Source organism: Parathielavia appendiculata (assembly GCF_033297405.1).
Source record: "Parathielavia appendiculata strain CBS 731.68 unplaced genomic scaffold N657scaffold_1, whole genome shotgun sequence".
Classification (NCBI taxonomy): Eukaryota; Fungi; Ascomycota; class Sordariomycetes; order Sordariales; family Chaetomiaceae; genus Parathielavia; species Parathielavia appendiculata.
Window position 1 is genome coordinate 110217 of NW_026944220.1, and position 17448 is coordinate 127664.

The 17448-nt window shown below is 56.1% G+C and overlaps 8 protein-coding genes across 8 annotated transcripts; 6 read left to right on the plus strand and 2 right to left on the minus strand.

Moving 5' to 3' along the window:
- Nucleotides 1–24: 24 nt before the first annotated feature.
- N657DRAFT_1790 (nucleotide-diphospho-sugar transferase) lies at nt 25–2105 on the plus strand. Its single transcript, XM_062786111.1, has 5 exons — nt 25–184; nt 245–301; nt 374–1546; nt 1603–1830; nt 2035–2105. Exons 1-4 carry the CDS (start codon nt 116–118, stop codon nt 1627–1629), a joined length of 1326 nt encoding a protein of 441 aa, XP_062651828.1. The 5' UTR covers nt 25–115; the 3' UTR covers nt 1630–1830; nt 2035–2105.
- A 145-nt stretch (nt 2106–2250) lies between these two features.
- On the minus strand, nt 2251–3432 carry N657DRAFT_685669 (uncharacterized protein; the record flags this gene model as incomplete). Its single annotated transcript, XM_062796795.1, has 3 exons — nt 3136–3432; nt 2915–3085; nt 2251–2815 (listed from the first exon to the last, which is right to left on the minus strand). The coding sequence occupies exons 1-3, from the start codon at nt 3171–3173 to the stop codon at nt 2251–2253; spliced, it is 774 nt and encodes a 257-aa protein (XP_062651829.1). The 5' UTR covers nt 3174–3432.
- An 856-nt stretch (nt 3433–4288) lies between these two features.
- On the plus strand, nt 4289–5397 carry N657DRAFT_675897 (uncharacterized protein; the record flags this gene model as incomplete). Its single annotated transcript, XM_062795856.1, has 2 exons — nt 4289–4311; nt 4413–5397. 2 exons carry the CDS (start codon nt 4289–4291, stop codon nt 5395–5397), a joined length of 1008 nt encoding a protein of 335 aa, XP_062651830.1.
- A 112-nt stretch (nt 5398–5509) lies between these two features.
- N657DRAFT_675898 (uncharacterized protein) lies at nt 5510–5891 on the plus strand (the record flags this gene model as incomplete). The annotated part of the gene is made up of 2 exons (XM_062795857.1): nt 5510–5788; nt 5844–5891. 2 exons carry the CDS (start codon nt 5510–5512, stop codon nt 5889–5891), a joined length of 327 nt encoding a protein of 108 aa, XP_062651831.1.
- A 1053-nt stretch (nt 5892–6944) lies between these two features.
- Nucleotides 6945–9081, plus strand: N657DRAFT_584649 (uncharacterized protein). Its single transcript, XM_062789767.1, has 4 exons — nt 6945–7650; nt 7722–8044; nt 8109–8211; nt 8348–9081. The coding sequence occupies exons 1-4, from the start codon at nt 7438–7440 to the stop codon at nt 8708–8710; spliced, it is 1002 nt and encodes a 333-aa protein (XP_062651832.1). The 5' UTR covers nt 6945–7437; the 3' UTR covers nt 8711–9081.
- Nucleotides 9082–10477: 1396 nt separating this feature from the next.
- Nucleotides 10478–11331, plus strand: N657DRAFT_564211 (uncharacterized protein; the record flags this gene model as incomplete). Its single annotated transcript, XM_062788263.1, has 2 exons — nt 10478–10642; nt 10819–11331. Coding segments are annotated over 2 exons (678 nt in total), but the record flags the coding sequence as incomplete, so codon positions are not given.
- Nucleotides 11332–12284: 953 nt separating this feature from the next.
- On the plus strand, nt 12285–15932 carry N657DRAFT_659857 (ankyrin; the record flags this gene model as incomplete). Its single annotated transcript, XM_062795021.1, has 6 exons — nt 12285–12841; nt 13022–13165; nt 13649–14521; nt 14649–15207; nt 15258–15547; nt 15612–15932. Exons 1-6 carry the CDS (start codon nt 12371–12373, stop codon nt 15930–15932), a joined length of 2658 nt encoding a protein of 885 aa, XP_062651834.1. The 5' UTR covers nt 12285–12370.
- A 504-nt stretch (nt 15933–16436) lies between these two features.
- N657DRAFT_651848 (carbohydrate esterase family 5 protein) lies at nt 16437–17290 on the minus strand (the record flags this gene model as incomplete). Its single annotated transcript, XM_062794241.1, has 3 exons — nt 16437–16604; nt 16656–16973; nt 17072–17290. 3 exons carry the CDS (start codon nt 17288–17290, stop codon nt 16437–16439), a joined length of 705 nt encoding a protein of 234 aa, XP_062651835.1.
- Between the last annotated feature and the right edge of the window lie 158 nt (nt 17291–17448).

The following is a 17448-nucleotide window of genomic DNA, read 5'->3' on the forward strand; positions in this document are numbered from 1 at the left end:
ACTCGAGAACTGGTGCACCTCCATTTTCAACCTCACCCCTTCTCCTCCCTTGACCTTACCTCCAAGCTGCTTGCGTCGGCATATCTTCCCTCGTTGACGACCCAAAGCATTTACCATGTCCCTGCAAATCCCCCACCGCGAGAAATCAAACGGCGCAGGCGGCGTCACAAAGGCCGTCATCCTGGTTCGTTATTCTGGAAAGAGATGAGGTGGGAAGTGCAAGTTTCAATGTTAACAGTCCTAGGTTGGAGGCGCCTCGCGCGGCACCCGCTTTCGCCCGCTTTCGCTCGATGTCCCCAAGGTAGTCTCGACTCTACGCTCAATCCTATGGGAGTATGACGTGTGCGATCGCTAATGAGAACGCGCTGCGCAGCCCCTCTTCGACGTCGCCGGCCACCCCATCATCTGGCACTGCCTGACCGCCATCAACAAGGTACCATCCATCCATGAAGTCTACCTCATCGGCTACTACGAGGAATCCGTCTTTCGAGACTTCATTAAGGATGCGTCGAGCGAATTTCCCAACCTGTCGATCAAGTACCTCCGCGAATACCAGGCCCTGGGCACCGCCGGCGGCCTGTACCACTTCCGCGATGCCATCCTCAAGGGCCGGCCTGAACACATCTTTGTCCTGAACTCGGACGTCTGCTGCAGCTTTCCGCTCAACGAGATGCTCGCCCTGGCTGACGCGAAGGATGCCGAGGCCGTCATTCTGGGAACGCGTGTCAGCGAAGAGGCCGCTACCAATTTTGGCTGCATCGTCTCTGACCCACACACCCGCCGCGTGCTGCACTACGTCGAGAAGCCCGAGAGCCACATTTCGAACCTGATAAACTGCGGCGTCTACCTCTTTTCTGCCGACGCTCTCTTCCCTTCGATCCGCACCGCCATCAAGCGCCGCACCGATCGGCCTCGCCTTGGTTCGTACCGCTCCTCCGAGAACCTGGCAGCTTCGTTCATCGCCGACGACGACGAGGATAGTGCAAAGAACGAGGTGATTCGTCTTGAGCAGGACATCCTCAGCGACATGGCCGACAACAAGCAGTTCTTCGTTTATGAGACCAAGGACTTCTGGCGCCAGATCAAGACGGCTGGTTCCGCCATCCCCGCCAACGCCCTGTACCTCCAGAAGGCTATGCAGAACGGCTCCGAGAAGCTTGCCACCCCGTCTGCGAATATCATTCAGCCCGTGTACATCCATCCCACCGCCCAGGTGCACCCAACGGCTAAGCTAGGTCCCAACGTCTCAATCGGGCCCCGCGCCACCGTCGGCCCGGGCGCCCGCATCAAGGAGTCCATCGTGCTGGAGGATGCCGAGATTAAGCACGATGCCTGCGTGCTGTACTCTATCATCGGCTGGAGCAGCCGTGTCGGCGCGTGGGCCCGCGTGGAGGGTACGCCCACCCCGGTGACGAGTCATAACACGAGCATCATCAAGAACGGCGTCAAGGTCCAAGCCATTACCATCCTTGGCAAGGAGTGCGCAGTGGGAGACGAAATACGCGTGCAGAACTGCGTGTGCCTGCCGTTTAAGGAACTCAAGAGGGTGGGTTTGGCTCATTTCCGCCTATTCGATCCTCTTAAAGCTAACCCGGTGCCTAGGATGTTGCCAACGAGGTCATTATGTGAGCATGGAGCGTCAGACTGAGAAGATACCCACGCGGATCCTGCCTTGGGAAAGCAGCGAGGAAGAGCTTCTTCTTTTTCTTTTTGTTGTTTTTTGGTTGCATTTCCCAGTAGCGCGATGTGTGAGGGCCGTTTAAAAATAATAGACGAATCCACGGATTGACTTGCTCTCAACGCGCCGTGCAGCCACCCTTGCTAATCTCGGTAAGTCCAAGTCACGATCCCAAGTCACTGCCGCTGGTACCCGCCTAGTCTTCATCTCTTGACACAATTCGTCGAGAGTCGTGTACTGGAGGACTGTACAACCCACTCATACAGATAAATCAGCCCACTTCCCTGTTATTCCCAACTTTCGCCCGACGTCCGAACATCCGGCTCACAAGACAACCCGAGGGCACCAGGCAAAAGCACATCAACAAAACCGGTATCTCCCTCCGTCTCAACAGCATCGTTATCCATCATCCTGATGTTTGTCCCAACCTCGTGATCCCGCCAATATGCCCTCCTCCCAGAAGTCCTTCAGGTAAGGCAGGCAGATAGAACGACATGCCAAACCCACGCATGCACCCATCCAGATAACAGAAAACAAGATGGAAACAAAGCAAGAAGCACAACGAGGCTCCCTCAGCCTTTCGTTTGGGTCACAACCCCAATCTTGCCAGGAAGGGCATCATACCACCTCGTCTGCGCATCCATGTCCTCCCACAACATCCCCATCAGCCCAAACGATCCTCTCCACGCCACGCTCCCTTCAATGCCTTGCACCCGGGTCCCGGCACTGAGAATCGGTCCAAAGGTAGAGATCCTGTCCATGTGCTCTCTCCCCTGGGCCCCGCCGATCTGCAAGACCTTCAACCCCCTGTACCCCCCGGGCCGGCGATACGTCATGGAGCGCCGGAGCTTCACCAGTAGATGGCGCACCGCGTCCTCGCTGAGCGGCACCACCCAGTTGTGGTGCCTGCTGCGTGCGTACGGGTGCAGGGCGCGGCAGGAGGCGTCGCATTTTCGGTGCGCTTCCGGGACGATGGCCAGGCGGGTCAGGTACGGCGCCGAGCGGCCGAGGATGCAGATGAAGTCGCCGAGCTTGAGCGAGCCGTCGAAGTACTCGGTGTGAATGTGGAGATGGATGTTGCGGAGGGAGCGCGCGTTGGTCGTGTTTATCTTGTCGAGCCTGTGGTTCGGCCAGGGGCTGGGTTGATTCCAGTTCCAACCAGGTTTGCGACTTGCTTATTCTTAAGGTATGGATGGGCTGGGTTGAGGCCCTCTGCCACCGTCCTGAAGTACGTACCATGTCTTCATTGAGTGCTCCCACGTCTCCTGTTTCTTGCGGTTGCCGGGTAACTGCTCGCAACTATCCATCAGGATGAATGTGTTCGTGCTGTAAAAGTAGTGGGTAGCCTCGGCCGAAATCTGCTTGTTCACTCGGAACAGCGCGAGGTCAAGGTCGGGCTTTTCATGGCTAGTACCAACCGCGTCAACTAAGGTAGCTGTTTCTCCTTAACGGGATACTCGGCGATGGGCGGAAAGACAACTGCCTCATGGCTCATCCTGGAACTCGACAGCGCCAGGCAATGTACCCGCCAGCTACTTACTCCACAGCGCCAAGGGAGAGGAAATGAATCCAGAGAACGAGTCAGACCTACAAGATACCTGTGACGTCGATGCCATGGGAGACGAGCAGCAGCAAAGAGTAAACATGTGCCCGAATCTCAGCGGAAGAGAGAGGAAGGTGTGATGCGGTGGTCGAGGAGCGCAGGCCCGGGATGGCTGCCAACGCGCCCGGGCGCGTGGAGGCTTGGGCTGGGGATCCTTCCTGGGCATGTTGGAGGAGATTGTAAGAGCAGCCGCTCAGCAGCTAGGTTGGAAGTTGAGGTTGAGATGGTAAGGGAGGATGTGTGTTGGGTTGCTAGATGTATCGAAAAGAAACAAGGACATTGCTGCTGGCCGTCAGGCCAAAGAGTGTGACCTTAGTCGGCCTTTTGCAAATTTGTCGTACCTCTACCTCAGGGAGCACTTTCAGAGTTTACATGTATCTTAGTCCCCCTACCTGAAGAGCACACAGGTTTCACTCCTGCAATAGGCGGGTTGTGCAATGATTACCTTATCTTCATCATCCCAGCGCCGGCTGCTTTGTGTTGTAACCGAAAGGCCTTTCTCTGGCTCTTATACTTGGTAATTAACACATTTGAACCTTGATACCAGAACGGAACAACAAATGCACCTAGGTAGCTTAACTTCCAAGAGGATTAAGAGATCTATGCAAGCATTTGCAAGGTTAGAAAGTCACATCAAGCCAGAACATTCAGGTTGGGCGTGAGCCAACAGAAAAAGAACTTGAACAGGATGGTTTTCGAAGAAAAGCACTTGAAGGATGTCTTCTCCGAAACGCTAGCAGGTGGCCTGCAACCTTTTCTTTTGACGCCACCTATTACTAGTGTTCTCACCGGCCCCCAATACTGGCCCCGCCAGGCAGTCTAATTTCAAGGTTCGTAACCCCGGTTCGAGGCCTCCAGCTCATCCGCAACGAAGCGGTTTGGAGAAATAAATCATAAGGAGCCGACTGCAAGGTGTTGGAGAGTCTGGCCTCCAGAAAGCACTCATACCTCTAGAGAACTCAAGCGAGAAGCACCTTACCTTATCTATCATCCATGCTCTGCCCGACATGCTCCCGTTAGCGACGACAAGGTCCGTCATTGCTTTTGTCCTTGTTCTTGTTCAACTGGTGTTTCTCTACATTGAACTTGCTGGAATCCGTTGGAAAGAGCTCTTCTCGACCAATCCGGCAGACACTGGGTGGGGCTTACGCTCAAACACGCCCATCCACGCTGGAGGGCGACGCTCGCTAGGCACTTCATAGCGCTGATAATCCTCGGCCTGTTCGGAGCCATCTCAATCTCAATAGTCTCCTCAGAAACGCGAGCAAAGGGCGTGGCCGAGATCACGAAAGAGGCCGGTGCGAGCGTCTTCAACCAGACACTGCCCACATGCGACTCCAGCATTGCCTTCGTTGACGCGGATTTTGATGGTGACGGCATCCCCATCGGCATTTCGACACAAATCTGCTTCCTCATTGCCATCGCCATCCTCGGCACTTTTCACTGCAAGGCCACAGGCGCCAAGGAGCTGGGAGCCGGCCTGGCCGTCACGCATTTTTCCCTCGCCGTGGCTCTCTTCGTTCAGTACCGCCGTGACACGCTGCGCCCGGCCGATGGCATCATCGGCTGTATGATTTTGGACGCGCAAAATGCGGCCCTGCTAATCCAGCTGACGACCAAAGAGACGCTGGCCGCGCGATGGCAGGTGGGCATCATCGCCGCCTGCCAGCTTACGGGGTTCGCCGTCATCCCCTTCCTCGTCCAAGGGTTCCGGAAGGGAGTCCTTGGGGCCGCTCGCTCTGACTGCAAGCAGTGTCTCTCCGTGTGTTGGTGGGCTTTCTCCCGCAACTGCCCCTCCGTGTCCGCGGAGGGCGACAACGAGTTGATTCGCGACATGATGGTGTTCTGGCTGTATTACGCCTGTCGGTGTGTCTGCGCTGTACAATCAATCTTTCTCGCTGCTGTCAATACACAGCACTTTCATCTGGCGGAAAAGGACGACAAGCCCTTGAACGGCATCACGTTTCCACACATGGCGGTCTACCGGCATCGGACGAGACCGGGCATTGGCGCTCAAAGGTCAGCCTTTTCATTATCGCCAAGCGGTCGTGTTCTGGACGAGCCCGCAATCGTCGGCGAGGAGGCGTCGCGGGAGCTCAAACAACGCGCCTCATGACGGCGCTGTCGCAAGCAAACTCCCCTCCAGCGGGCATCCGTCCACGGTAACCCTTCCCTACTCCGTTTGTAGCATCTTCGCGTTGACTTCAATGGCGTCGGCCTAGATCACCATGCGCGACAACCGGATTCGGCCTAGCTCCGAGATCTTCTCCGTTGGTGAGGTCACCGGCATGGTCGTCGCGGGCGTCACGAGCATGCGAGCCGCATGGCTGTTCCTCCGCATGTTCTTCGAAAGTGGAAGCGACGGGCGGTTCAAGTTCCTGTGGCCCCTTTCCTTCGACTTTATCGGGCTACTGTACTCGCCGACCTTCATCGTTTATCCGGACAATATGTTCCCCGTGTACTGCCGACCGGACGGTCGAGAACCACGACTGGGTGACATCCTCACTGTCATGGACGCAGGAGATACCTCAGTTTCCCGGACACCGCTACCCGGGGACATAGCCGGCATTCAAGAACATTCATACGTCGAACGAATCGCCAACGCACTAATCCAGGTCCCACGAGCTGGCGAGCTTGGCAACTTCGCGATGGACGAATTGGAGGTTAGATATCTTTTTACCGATTCACAAAGAATTCTAAAGGCTCTCTTACAAGCACATGCAAGCGAAGGGCCGTTGACTTTCAGGTTATCGGCCCGGCTAATTCCGGAGACGAAGCGAAAGCGCAACTTAAGATTCATGGTGACGGGTGTGATGCTAGCTCACAGGCTGATGACGCAAGAATCGAAGCGACCGTGCGGGACTGCTGTTGGGCAGCCTGTCCTGTTTGTATATCAGCTTCAGGAAGTGAAGGAAAGATGTTGGGGCAGAGTCGAGATGTGTCTTGTTTACAACGAAGCGAGCATGGCCGAGTGGAGCATTCTTGAAGAGAGATCGACTTCGGCGAGTGGTGGTCCCGCTGTTATGTCTGGGGCTATGCCTGAGGGCCACCCTTAAGAATGACAAAAAGCTGATTGAGGTTCTGGACATACGTACTAGTAGAGTAAGATCCCCATTGCAAATTAATGTGGGATGTCAAGTACCTATTGTGTAGTGTATAAGGGGTTGAGGACACAGCGGAAAATGCAGGCTGGAACTGGAACAAGCTTGGAGTCTTGGATGCCGTTGCCAAGCTGCGCCACGCTGAGCTTGTTCAAGTTCGCACCCAAAATGCTGTGCAGGAGGTGTGACAGTTTTGTAGTGGGGTTCAAGAACTACAGTAGCGTTGATGAGTTCAGCCTCCTCAAGATGGAAACCTTGTGAGGATACTCCGTACTTCATGACTCGTTCCACATATTGGATGGGACAAGGTGAATCCAAGCCACCCGTCACGATTTCAGATCCGGTCGCCAGTGCAAGGGAGTTGTTCCCTCGCTAGTCTCCGCCAATGGGAAGCTCCCTCACCCTCCCGTTTGTCGAACCAGCCCCTGTCGCCAAGGCCATCCTGGCGCATGCAGCTTTTTTAGCTTGTGTGGCATTGGCGCTGGACAGGTTGGTTTGCAGTTTTGAGGCACCTCAGCGAACCACGTGTGACATTGCGTGCAACAGGAGAATACGGCAGTTTGTTGACAATGAGAGAAGGCATTTGTATGTCTCATGTCAGATAGTCCAGCGCGTACAGAAGACCAGTATGTAAGCCAAGTTCTGCCCCCGTGTGATGGCGCCATGCGACTCGGTATCGCGGACGACAGCTGCGGTGAGAGTGGAAGGGCAGGGGCTTGCTGAAATTTGAGTGCGGCTGAGCGCGCTAGCGGGACGCTATCCCACCCTAAATGACCCTTTGGAGTCTGGAACTTCAACTCCGCCTTGCACCATGCTGACAGCGAGCGGCTCTGGGCAAGGATCGAATTCGGCGGCTCGGCCCCTCGGGTCTCGAGGCTCTGCTTTGGGCCTGACGGCGGCGGGCGAGGTTCCCAAATAAAACAGAGCGACCCCCCCTTGTTGTTTGGTGCGATATCCGTACCTGAGTCAGACCATATTTCAATAACACCAGTGCATTCCTGGACCGTTGGATACCGTATCTTGCGGCCGCCCGGACGACTCGAAACCTACCTACAATGGCCGACGCCGTCCCCGAACAGCAGCAGTACGCTGCCCCAGCAGCAGTCGCCCATGGCAAGGAGCCTGAGGAACGGTATATTCAGCAGACGCCGGTGTGGGTGGTTGTGATGCGCGGCTTTCAAATCTTGATATCTTTCATCATCCTTGTTATGGCCGCTTGGTGTATGCACGGCATTGTCCTGGGTGCGAACGCCTTTGCCTTGGTCTGCGTAAGTCTATCGACTCCTGCGCCTCTTCGCGGGTGGGCTCCGTCTCGACTGGGAGCTGACTGGGATTGCAGTGGCTGTTCACTTGGATTATCGTCGCGTATGAGCTCATTTCGGAGAAAGTTCCATCGGCGCAGAAGGCATACAACATCTGGGCCGTCCTGTCACTCGATTTCCTTATGGCTCTCTTTTGGTTGGCTTCGATGGGTGCCAATGCCGCCTTACGCGCGGAATTCAATACCACCGTCAACATTAATTCCTGCCACAGCAACGGAAAGGTCGTCAACAGCAAGACCTGCACCTACACTCCTGCCAAGGCCAAGCGCAACGGTGCTGTGGCTGACCAGACCGGCCTTGCCGTAATAAGCGCCATCGCCGGATTGAGTGCGCTTGTGTGGTACGTCGCGGCCTTTCCGAAGCGCCGCCGAATTGCTCACTGACACTCTCCGTTCCTCAACCAGGCTCCTTTTCGTGGCCACACTCGTTTTCCACGGGCACACCTACCGCCTCTGGCACCAGGAGCACAAGAAGCCCTCGGCTGACAACGCGACCGTCGAGATGAAGGTACAACAATTTTCTTTGGTTGTGGACTGCTTAACGCCTTTATGGCTCTCCTACGCCTCCCGAGATAGCGAATTTGCGCTTGAAACCCTCCGGAGACATCCGCGATTGGAATTTCACAGCTGACATTGTTGGTCAGGCCCAGGGCACGCCCATGCTGGCCCCGCAGCCCGACGCCCAGCCCGTCCACCCACAGTACTCGGACCAGCAACAGTACCAATCACAGGTGTACCCGCCGCAGGCCCAGCAGCACGATGCCTACCCGCAGCAGACCGCCGCCTATGCGCAGCCGCCCCAGACCGACCCCTACGTGCAGCAGGCCGCTGCCTACCCTCCACAGCAGCAGTACGAGCAGCAGCAACCTTACAGCCCGCATGGCACTCCCGCACCGGGGCAGCCGTACTATCCACCCCAGGAGCAGCAGCAGCAGCAGCCGTATAGCCCGCATGGAACGCCCGCGCCCGGGCAGCCTTACTACCCACCGCAGGAGAAGCAGCAATGAACACATTCGTGTGAGGGGTGCTGGGGGTATTAGCGGTGGTTGTCTTTTGCTTTTTCTGGTCTGAGTCTTAAGACTCGAAACTCAACATCACGAATTTTGCCAGACCACGAGGATAATGATGGCTTCGGGAGCAGATCAGGGATTGCTGGGTTCATGTTTTAACTTTCTTGGGTTTATTATACCTGGTATCTGACGATATCTGTTCCAAGGGGGCGTTGGGTAGCGCTTTGGCCGGCATCATAGATACTGTAATTTGCATTTCATTGTTTTGCAAACTGGAGTTCCGGTATGCCGCTATGTGACTGGCAAGGTGGTGATTTACAAGCAAGAGAAGATCTGAACATACCAATCAGATGTCCAAGTTGATGGTGACCGTCGTCCATCATAGCATTACTACAGATGACTGCCCTTTTCTTTGTGGGCCGCAAAGACCTCCGAGCTCAAAATTTCTGATGGTACTCAAGCAGATGGCAGCAGCATGAACCAGAAGTTCCAGGTTGTTGGGGGAGCTGTTCTTTGTCCGCTCAACATCTGTATTGACTGGTCAATCACTCCACGTCAGTGAACCCACATCTTCACCGCACTTTGAAGTCTTGAAGGCATATGAGATTATGTGATGGCCAAGTACGCATCTGACTTGACGATTTGATAAATTGTACGTAAAGCAGCGAGGCTGGAGATTCTAAATCTGGCACCTGAACTCCGTGCGCCCTCACTCTGAGACTCACAAATCCCCGTTTGTCCTGCTCTCGGGTACTTGCTTGAGCAGCTGTTCTGTCAGAGCAAGTCCCTGCACATGCCCCGACAACCAAATGAGACATACATGAATTGACTCGGATCCAGGCAGGGACATGTTGTTGCGGAGCAGGTGCTTTGTCAGAAGTGTCAAGCGGATGTAGGCAAGCGTGATGTCTAAGAAACTTCTAGTCTTTGTTAGTTGTTCTGGCATCCTCTCTTTCGCTTTGAGGTAGGAAAACAATCCATTGAAGTGGACGGCTCATTCTTGGTCTCCGTTCCTTTCCAACCAATGCCCATGATCTCTCGTCCCTCATCATGGACGGTTCAGTCATCCCTGAGGAATGATGGATGGTCCCACGTCTGGACATTACCTCGTCCCAAGTCACGGACAGTCTCTCATTCTTTTTCGAACGCTCCTTGTGTCTCTGTCTCACCCGTCCTCTCTATCAGCGCCGCCAAGGTTTCAGGACGCCAAGGATTCATCACGGAGAGGGCACCAACTTCTGTTGTACATCAAGGATGACGAGTAAACTCATAGACAGTTTCTCTTCATCTTCAACATGCACTGTCAGCCCTTATCCAGCAGCGGCGGCCAACAAGGTGAAGCTCCTCTTGCTGATGACTCTGCCCTCTTCCAGCTCTGCGTGACACATCAGGAGGCGGCCAATAATGCGGAGGCCGGACCCGCATGCCAGCAGTTCAGTTGCACGTTTCTCTTGCCTGTGCTTCGCCTCTCCTTCTCTTCTCCTCTTGCTTTCTTCCTCAAGCATCGTCGGCTGCAGCAAAGAATCAGAGCTCAAGCACACCAGTCTGCGCGGTGCCACCTCTCTTGCTCGTTCGCCCTTTCCCAGCTTGAGCACTCTTCCCCCTCGCCATAGCTTGACTGACCTGCCATTGGTAGCTGCTCTTCAGCGTCAAAAAGCAAAAAAAAAAAAAAAATTATAATAATAAAAAATAAAAATAAATAAATAAAAAATAAAAAAATCGACACAGCAAAGCGGGGCTTCAGGATGAAGCTTCGAATCTTTCTTCGCCTTGTTGGCGATGGTGGTGTTCGCCATCGCCCAGGGCGTGACCGACAAAATCGCGCCGGAGGGCGGTGCCCCCGCCGGCTGCAAGCCCACCCTCGACGCCAAGTTCGAAATCACCATCATTCCATTCAAAGGTATGGCGAAGAAGGACATGGCCATCGAGGTATGACCCCTCGCTGCCGTGATCGACATGTTGCACGTTGCACCCCCTGACCCACATCGGAGCCGGCGCCGTCTTGGCAGGCCGGCTCCGAGCCAACGGCGAATCGGAGAGCTCCATATCGCGCACCCGGTGGGAGTCGGCAAGACGACGACGATGCTAACCAACACATGCGGCAGGCTCGCACCACCTTCTCGGGCGACCATGGCAACCTCGTCCTCCAACTGGCCGGCGGCATCCTGACCGACGCCCAGAACCGCACCGGGTACATTGCGTCGAACTTCCAATTCCAGTTCGACAACCCCCCGCAGACCGGCGCCCTCTATACCGCGGGCTTCTCTGCATGCACCAACGGCTCGCTCGCCCTTGGCGGCTCCGCCGTCTTCTGGCAATGCCTCTCGGGTACGTTCTACAACCTCTACGACCGCTGGTGGGCCGCGCAGTGCGAGCCGGCGCTGATGGTTGCCATGCCTTGCGGCGGAGGTGACCCTACGGTTCCTCAGTCGGGCACAACCGTCGGTACCGAAGTTGTCACCAACACCATGGTTGTGCCGCTCAGTGACGGCCAGCCGCAAGTCGTCACTACCACAAGCATCGTATACATTTGCCAGATTGGAGATGGTTTGATTTCCTTCCCCAGCCCTTTCGATATCACTCGAAGCCCCCTAGAATTGAGACCTCAATTGACATGACACCACAGGCCAAGTTCAGGAGCATACGACCCCTTGCGCCGCGGCCTCGCAGATCCCCCACGGCCAAGTCCAAGTAACGACGGCCGGATCTCGGCAAGCGTCCCAGCTCTCGAACGGCAAGTCGTGCAGCCCACGCCTCTCGGCGGCGCCCAGTCGTCGGCTGTGAGCGTGAGCGTGCCTGGCGGTACCGCCTCGGGTGGTCCTGTGGTGGTTCCGACTGCCGCGCCGCCTGCTAGTGGAGCCGCTGCCGGTGGTGGTCGCAATGTCAGCGACTTACTTCTGACCATGGACGGCATGGCGATGGTGATGATGGGAGTCATAGGCCTGGTCTGGTTCTAGGCCGAAGCCAGCCAGATGGCAACGGCTGCTGGGGGTGGCGTTGGCGGTCTCCTTTCGCGGTAACTTTTTCTGTTTTCTCTCGGGGTTCGGTGGATTGCTCGCTTGGAGGCGTGGGTCTGCGTTAGGGGTCGACAGCGTGTGAGCTGGAAATACATATGATAGCGGCATATAATAGCGCGACTCATGGTTGGGTCAGTATACTGGGCCTCGGCGTTACGGTAGTAACATTTTTCGGCTGAGCAACTGTCCAATTGGTAAAGTGACGGCCATCCCATGCTCCGGAGTGAGGGGTTTCATCGCAAATGACCAAGAAATGATTGATACTGGCATTTCATGTGCATCCTGGGAGTCGATGAAGTAATGCGAATTGCAGGGACCACTATAGTCGTCCACGGGATTCTCGTCAATCCCCAGATTCATCAATGTTAAGTTCGTTTACACTTTTTCCAAGACGACGAATTTCATCACAGTGACGTGAAGATCTGTGAGGCCGAGCCTCCATTGGTGGGTCAAGGGCTTTTGGTCGAGGTTTATCCGGCCTGCCGCCTTTTACGGATCCGTAACCGATAACAGAATTGATGAACCAGGTTTGGCAGGCAACATCACGACTTTCTCACATATAAGCGACATCGTTCACGACCCTCCTCCTTTCATTTAGTCCGTCGCCCTCCTCCATTCACGTTCTTGACGACCGAGAAACATGTCGGAGTACTGGAAATCGACAAACAAATACTGGTGCAAGCACTGCAGCGTCTTCGTACGTGACACCAAGCTTGAGCGCACCAACCATGAAGCCACTGCGAAGCACCAGGGCGCAGTCAAGCGCTCGCTCCGCGACCTGCACCGGAACGCCGACAATAAAGAGCGCGAGAAAGAACGGGCGAAGCGAGAAGTCGAGCGATTGAATGGCGTCGTGTCCGGAAGCGCCAGCAGCAGCGCATCGGGCGCATCAAGGTCGGGAGCCAAGGCAAGCAGCGGGGTCTACGGCGCACCACCACAACAGGTCTCGGAGGTAGAGCGGCAGAAGCAGCTGGAGCAGCTTGCCGAGCTGGGCGTCAACATTCCGACCGAGCTGAGAGGGAGCATGGCAATGCCTGGGGAGTGGACCGTCACGGCGACCAAGGTCATCGAGCCCTCGGGAGGCAAAGCGTACGTCCACGATTCGGACTCGGTCGAGGGCTGCGCGACCGGCTTGAAGCGAGAGAGGGAACGCACAGAGGAGGAGAAAGAACAAGAGGAGGCGATCAAGGGGTTGTTCAAGAGGCCGAGAAAGTGGGGGGTTGATTCCAAGACCATGCCTGCCGAGGAGGACGCCGAGCTTGAGGCGCTGCTCAGCGGGCCACTGGTCAAGACTAAGAAGGAGGAGGGTGAGCTCCCGAACAAGGCAGAGGACAGCCAGGGAGAGACTGTGGAGAATGAAGGCGTCGAACCAATAAAACAGGAGCCATCGCCACCCATCAAGAATGAACCGGATGACGAAGAAACGAGCAGCAGCGTTGCCGCACTCAAGGAAAACGCACAAGAGGTTCCATCTGGTGCTGGGGCCACGGACGGTACAGCGGCGGCCACAGCAGTCATGTTCAAAAAACGGAAGCCCAAGAACTTACGGCAGAAGTAGGTGTCGTTTCTGACAAAATGGTACGTAGGCCTTAGAAGCTCTCTGTGTCAATGATACCCTTTTCCATTATCAGTCACACATACACTGGTTCGTCTCGATGTTCCTATCGCAGGTTGCAGAATGGCCAAAAAGCCATCCGACCGGCGTGTATTTGATCTTTCTTGGTTTTTACTTCCACAGAACACGCCCATGTGTTCCTCGAAGACAACGGCATTGACCGAGAATTGGTGGCCGACGCCCAGAGAGTCGTGCTTTCCTGCCTCTCATTTCCGGACACGTGATGTGCTGTGGGATGAGCTGCAGCTGCAGCACCAGGCATCCAAAACCACGCTGGTTTCCGTCAATCTCACCCCATGACAGACAACTCCGGTCGCCATCAAGATGTCCAGCAAAACGGTCAAATTTTGCATGATGCTGTTCTTCCGGGGGTATTTGCGGCAAAGGAACGAGGAGTACAAAGCTCTCCGCGACGCCTGGCTCAATGGTACGACCAACTTTCTGCATGCACCCCCGATGTGGCCGGCTGACCGATGTATGCTCATCAGACTCCCTGCCGAGCTTCTCCTCATGATCTGCGAGCCTCTGTACCAGGCCGGCCTTTTTCACCTGGCCCTGACCTGCCGCGTCTTGGCCGGCGTAACGTTGGACTTACTTTATCAGCGAGACATCTTGCTTTTCGATTGCCTCGCTCTTCGCTGGGCTTGCACCTTCGGTATCGTCTCGACCTTGCAAAGGACCATCAGCTATGGCGCTCCTCCCGACCGTGTCTGCAATCCCCATTCGCACGTCGGAAGGGGTTGGATCATTGGCGGAAGGACCGACTCTTGGCCTTACGACCCACGCTACTGCGAGACGCCGCTGAGCACCGCCATCGTGGCCAATGAACCCGAAATTGTTCGATTGCTGCTCGCCCATGGCGCTGATCCCAATCATTGTCTCGACCTCAGGGCGTCTGACCGCCTATACTCGGTAGAAGATTGTTTATTCCCGATAAACCTCGCCATGGGTACGCCCCAAATGCGCTCCTACGGTACCTTCATGCCTGGCCATCCGCGAATCGTGCGCCAATTTCTCGATGCTGGCGCCAACCCGAACCAATACACCGTGCCCCGGAGCCCGTTGTTTACCGGCGCCCGGGTACGCGGCTTTACGCCGCTCCATATGGCCATGCAAGCCAAGGTTCCTGTCGAGACTGTCAAATTGCTCTTGGAACGCGGTGCGGACCCCACCCTGGTGGAAAGTTACAAAGGCACTTGCACTTCCTACTGAAGAAGTTTGACGAGTTTTGTGACCGCTCCCCGCTGGGAGCGGCATTGCTTTGCTCGGCTCCAGCAACGTCTATCCTCTCGACTTCCACAAGATACAGCTGCTCCTCTCGTATGGAGGCGCGCACGAGGTTTATCACGTTAGTTACAGGCCCGTTGGCAATGGCGTGGGCAGCCTTCTGCCCGTTTTGTTCCGTCATTGGAACCATCCCTGGGTTGCCGACGTCCTCAAGCTGTTCATCTCCGAAGGGGCTGACATCACGAGCTGGGGCGCGATGCTTATCCCGGCCATCGTGTCCCTCATGTTGTGGACCGAAGAGTTTATCACAGAGGGCTATCGTCGAGCAGCGGTACATCAGGTCTCGGAAGCCCTCGCCAAGGCCTGTGAGGTGATCACCCTCATGGCGGAGGCTACCTTGGTGGAGGAGCATACCGGCCCGGTCCGGAAGTCGGCGATCATCGATGCCGTCATCTCTGCTGAGGTTCCTGGACCATGGGCTACAAGAGAGGACCAATCAGCCCTCCGATACGTATGCGGGTACTTTGGGATCGAGGGCTTCTCATGGCTGGTCCCCGTGCTGCTGCGTTACGGTGCCGACATGAATAGCGCCGACACAGAGGGCCGCACCGCGCTCCACCACGCTGCCATGTTTGGTTCCGGCTACCAGGTGCGGAGCTCGTCAACTTCCTTGGTTGCCCCGCAGCGTCCGGGCTCATCGTCGACGCCTGCGATTCCTGGAATTGGACTCCGCTTCACTACGCCTGTCTGTTTGGTATGTGGGGCGAATCCGGCAACCGAGTTGCTACCGCCCGGCTGTTCCTGGACAATGGTGCCGACTCTCGGGCTAGGACCAACGGCGACTGGACACCGCTCTCCCTCGCCGTCCTTTCCGCCAACCGGGACTTGGTCGAGTTGTTGTTGGACCACGGCGCCCATCCTGAGGACGCATTCCGCCGGCGCGAATCCGACACCGAGATGACCTGGTGCCTGTCGGTCGCATCCTCTTCTCCCTCAGAATGCTCCCGGCCGGGCCCCCATGCCGGATTTGGTGGCAGAGCTGGCGATCGCCAAGGAGGGCACGGCAACACTGCTGTCGCATCGAACGGGAATCCCGGTGCGCCTTGCGCCGGCGCCGGAGTTGCCCATACTACCCGGGGTTTCCTGGCTCCAGCATGATGGGTTTGAAATCGACGTTGTGTACCCTTGTTTTGGTACCTCCAGCGTCGACGTCGCTGACCTGGGGGGGACCAAGTTTGAGGAGGACATTGAGAATGTTCTGGATAGACTTGATCTTCTTGGTCTTGAGGCTTGGATTGCTTCCGTCCGCGATTCGGTGCGGCCCTCGATGTTCTGGCGGGGTGGTCTGCTGCCTCGCTGACTTGATGGGCTTCAATAGGTCGGTTCTGTACTTCGCATGCTTTTTATTTCTGTTTTCCACGTTCCCGTTCTCGTTCCCTTTCCCTCCTTTCTTCTCCTTTCTTTTTCGTCGTTTCTCTGTTTTGTTTCCGTGTTGACACCACTTGGTCTTCAGCCATCACTTTCTGGACTTTCCAAGCCTCAACATGTGCAACTGCGCTCTTTTCGACCGGATTTATAGCTGACAGAGTTAGTTAAGCAATATCACAGGCATACGGACGATTTTTAAACCCATGGGTGAGTGTATTTAAGCCAACTATATACAGGAATGAGAAATCATGAGCTCATGAAAGAGAAGCATCATCATCAGTGGCCTCTCAACAGCCCCAGGCCCTGTCCTCGGCATTTTCATCATCGCTCATTGCCTACTCAGCGCGGTCCAGCATCTGCTCCACCACAACAGACCAGGGCGTGCCTGCACTACCGCCACCGAGTCCCCAGCCTCTTAACCGCCATATCCTCCCCCCTAGTTGCCAATCTGCCTGGCCAGCCAGGCCGGGGCGCTCACGCTCGAATCAGTCGTGTACAAGAAGTGCGCCGGCGCGATGAACAGCGTGCCCCAGCAGACGGCATCCGACACGTTGCAGTACACCTCGGTCTTATCACTATCAAAATTCGGAATGCGCCCGCCATTCTATACCAGTAAAGTCAGCTGCGAATTACCTAATATAGGTTTAAAACAAACCTGCAAGTTCCGGGTATATCCAAACAGAACGACGCCCTTGATCTGGTTCTTGATGGTGGTCGACAGCTCGCTGACGGCGCCGGCCATGACGGCGGTGCCCTGGCTGTACCCGCCCGCGACGATGGCCGCGTTGGGGCACTTGCGGTTGGCTAGCGTGAAGAGCCGCTTGGCCTCGTCGATGGCGGCTTGCGACGTGCCCCGGGGGAGGAAGTTCTCGGCCAGGCCAGCCGTGTAGGGGCCGCCCACGCCCTGCACCCAGAGGCGGCCGCGGTAGCGGGACTCGAGGCCATCGGCGACGTTGGGGCCGGCCGAGATGCCCTTTTTGGCGCGTGTTAGTTAGGTTCTTTTTTTTCTTCTTTTCTTCTTCTTTTTCTTTTCTGTTTTTTGGGAAAAGCGGGGTTTTGGGAAAGACGTGCCATGTTGCCGGGCTCGGTCGAGGCGCGGGCAAAGATGAAGATGACGCGCGGGCAGTTGGACGAGCTGCCCCTCTCAAGCTCGTTGCGGGTTGAAGAGAGCTGGCGGGCCTCGATTTCGAGCTCACGAGCTTCAATCTCAACGGCGTTCTCGGCCTCAGCCGGGACGGTGGGGAGGGCGGCGACGAGGCTGGCGGCAGCGAGGAGCTGGAGGAACTTCATGTTTGCGGTTGGCTGGCTGTTCGACTGGCTGTCTGAAAAGAGAAGCTGCTGAGCTGAGACGGGGACTCTGACCGAGGACTCGAGGCTGGCTGATGAGATGAAGGGCAGTGGTTTCAGGTCGAGGGATGCACCGGCTACTTATACCTGAGGTTGACTTC

Bases quoted from the DNA above. Each gene is read 5' to 3' on its own strand.
- N657DRAFT_1790 (XM_062786111.1), top strand. From the start codon at position 116: ATGTCCCTGCAAATCCCCCACCGCGAGAAATCAAACGGCGCAGGCGGC. The intron at 302-373 runs GTAGTCTCGACT...CGCGCTGCGCAG, and splicing joins TTTCGCTCGATGTCCCCAAG to CCCCTCTTCGACGTCGCCGG. The intron at 1,547-1,602 runs GTGGGTTTGGCT...CCCGGTGCCTAG, and splicing joins CGTTTAAGGAACTCAAGAGG to GATGTTGCCAACGAGGTCAT.
- N657DRAFT_584649 (XM_062789767.1), top strand. From the start codon at position 7,438: ATGGCCGACGCCGTCCCCGAACAGCAGCAGTACGCTGCCCCAGCAGCA. The intron at 7,651-7,721 runs GTAAGTCTATCG...CTGGGATTGCAG, and splicing joins ACGCCTTTGCCTTGGTCTGC to TGGCTGTTCACTTGGATTAT. The intron at 8,212-8,347 runs GTACAACAATTT...ATTGTTGGTCAG, and splicing joins ACGCGACCGTCGAGATGAAG to GCCCAGGGCACGCCCATGCT.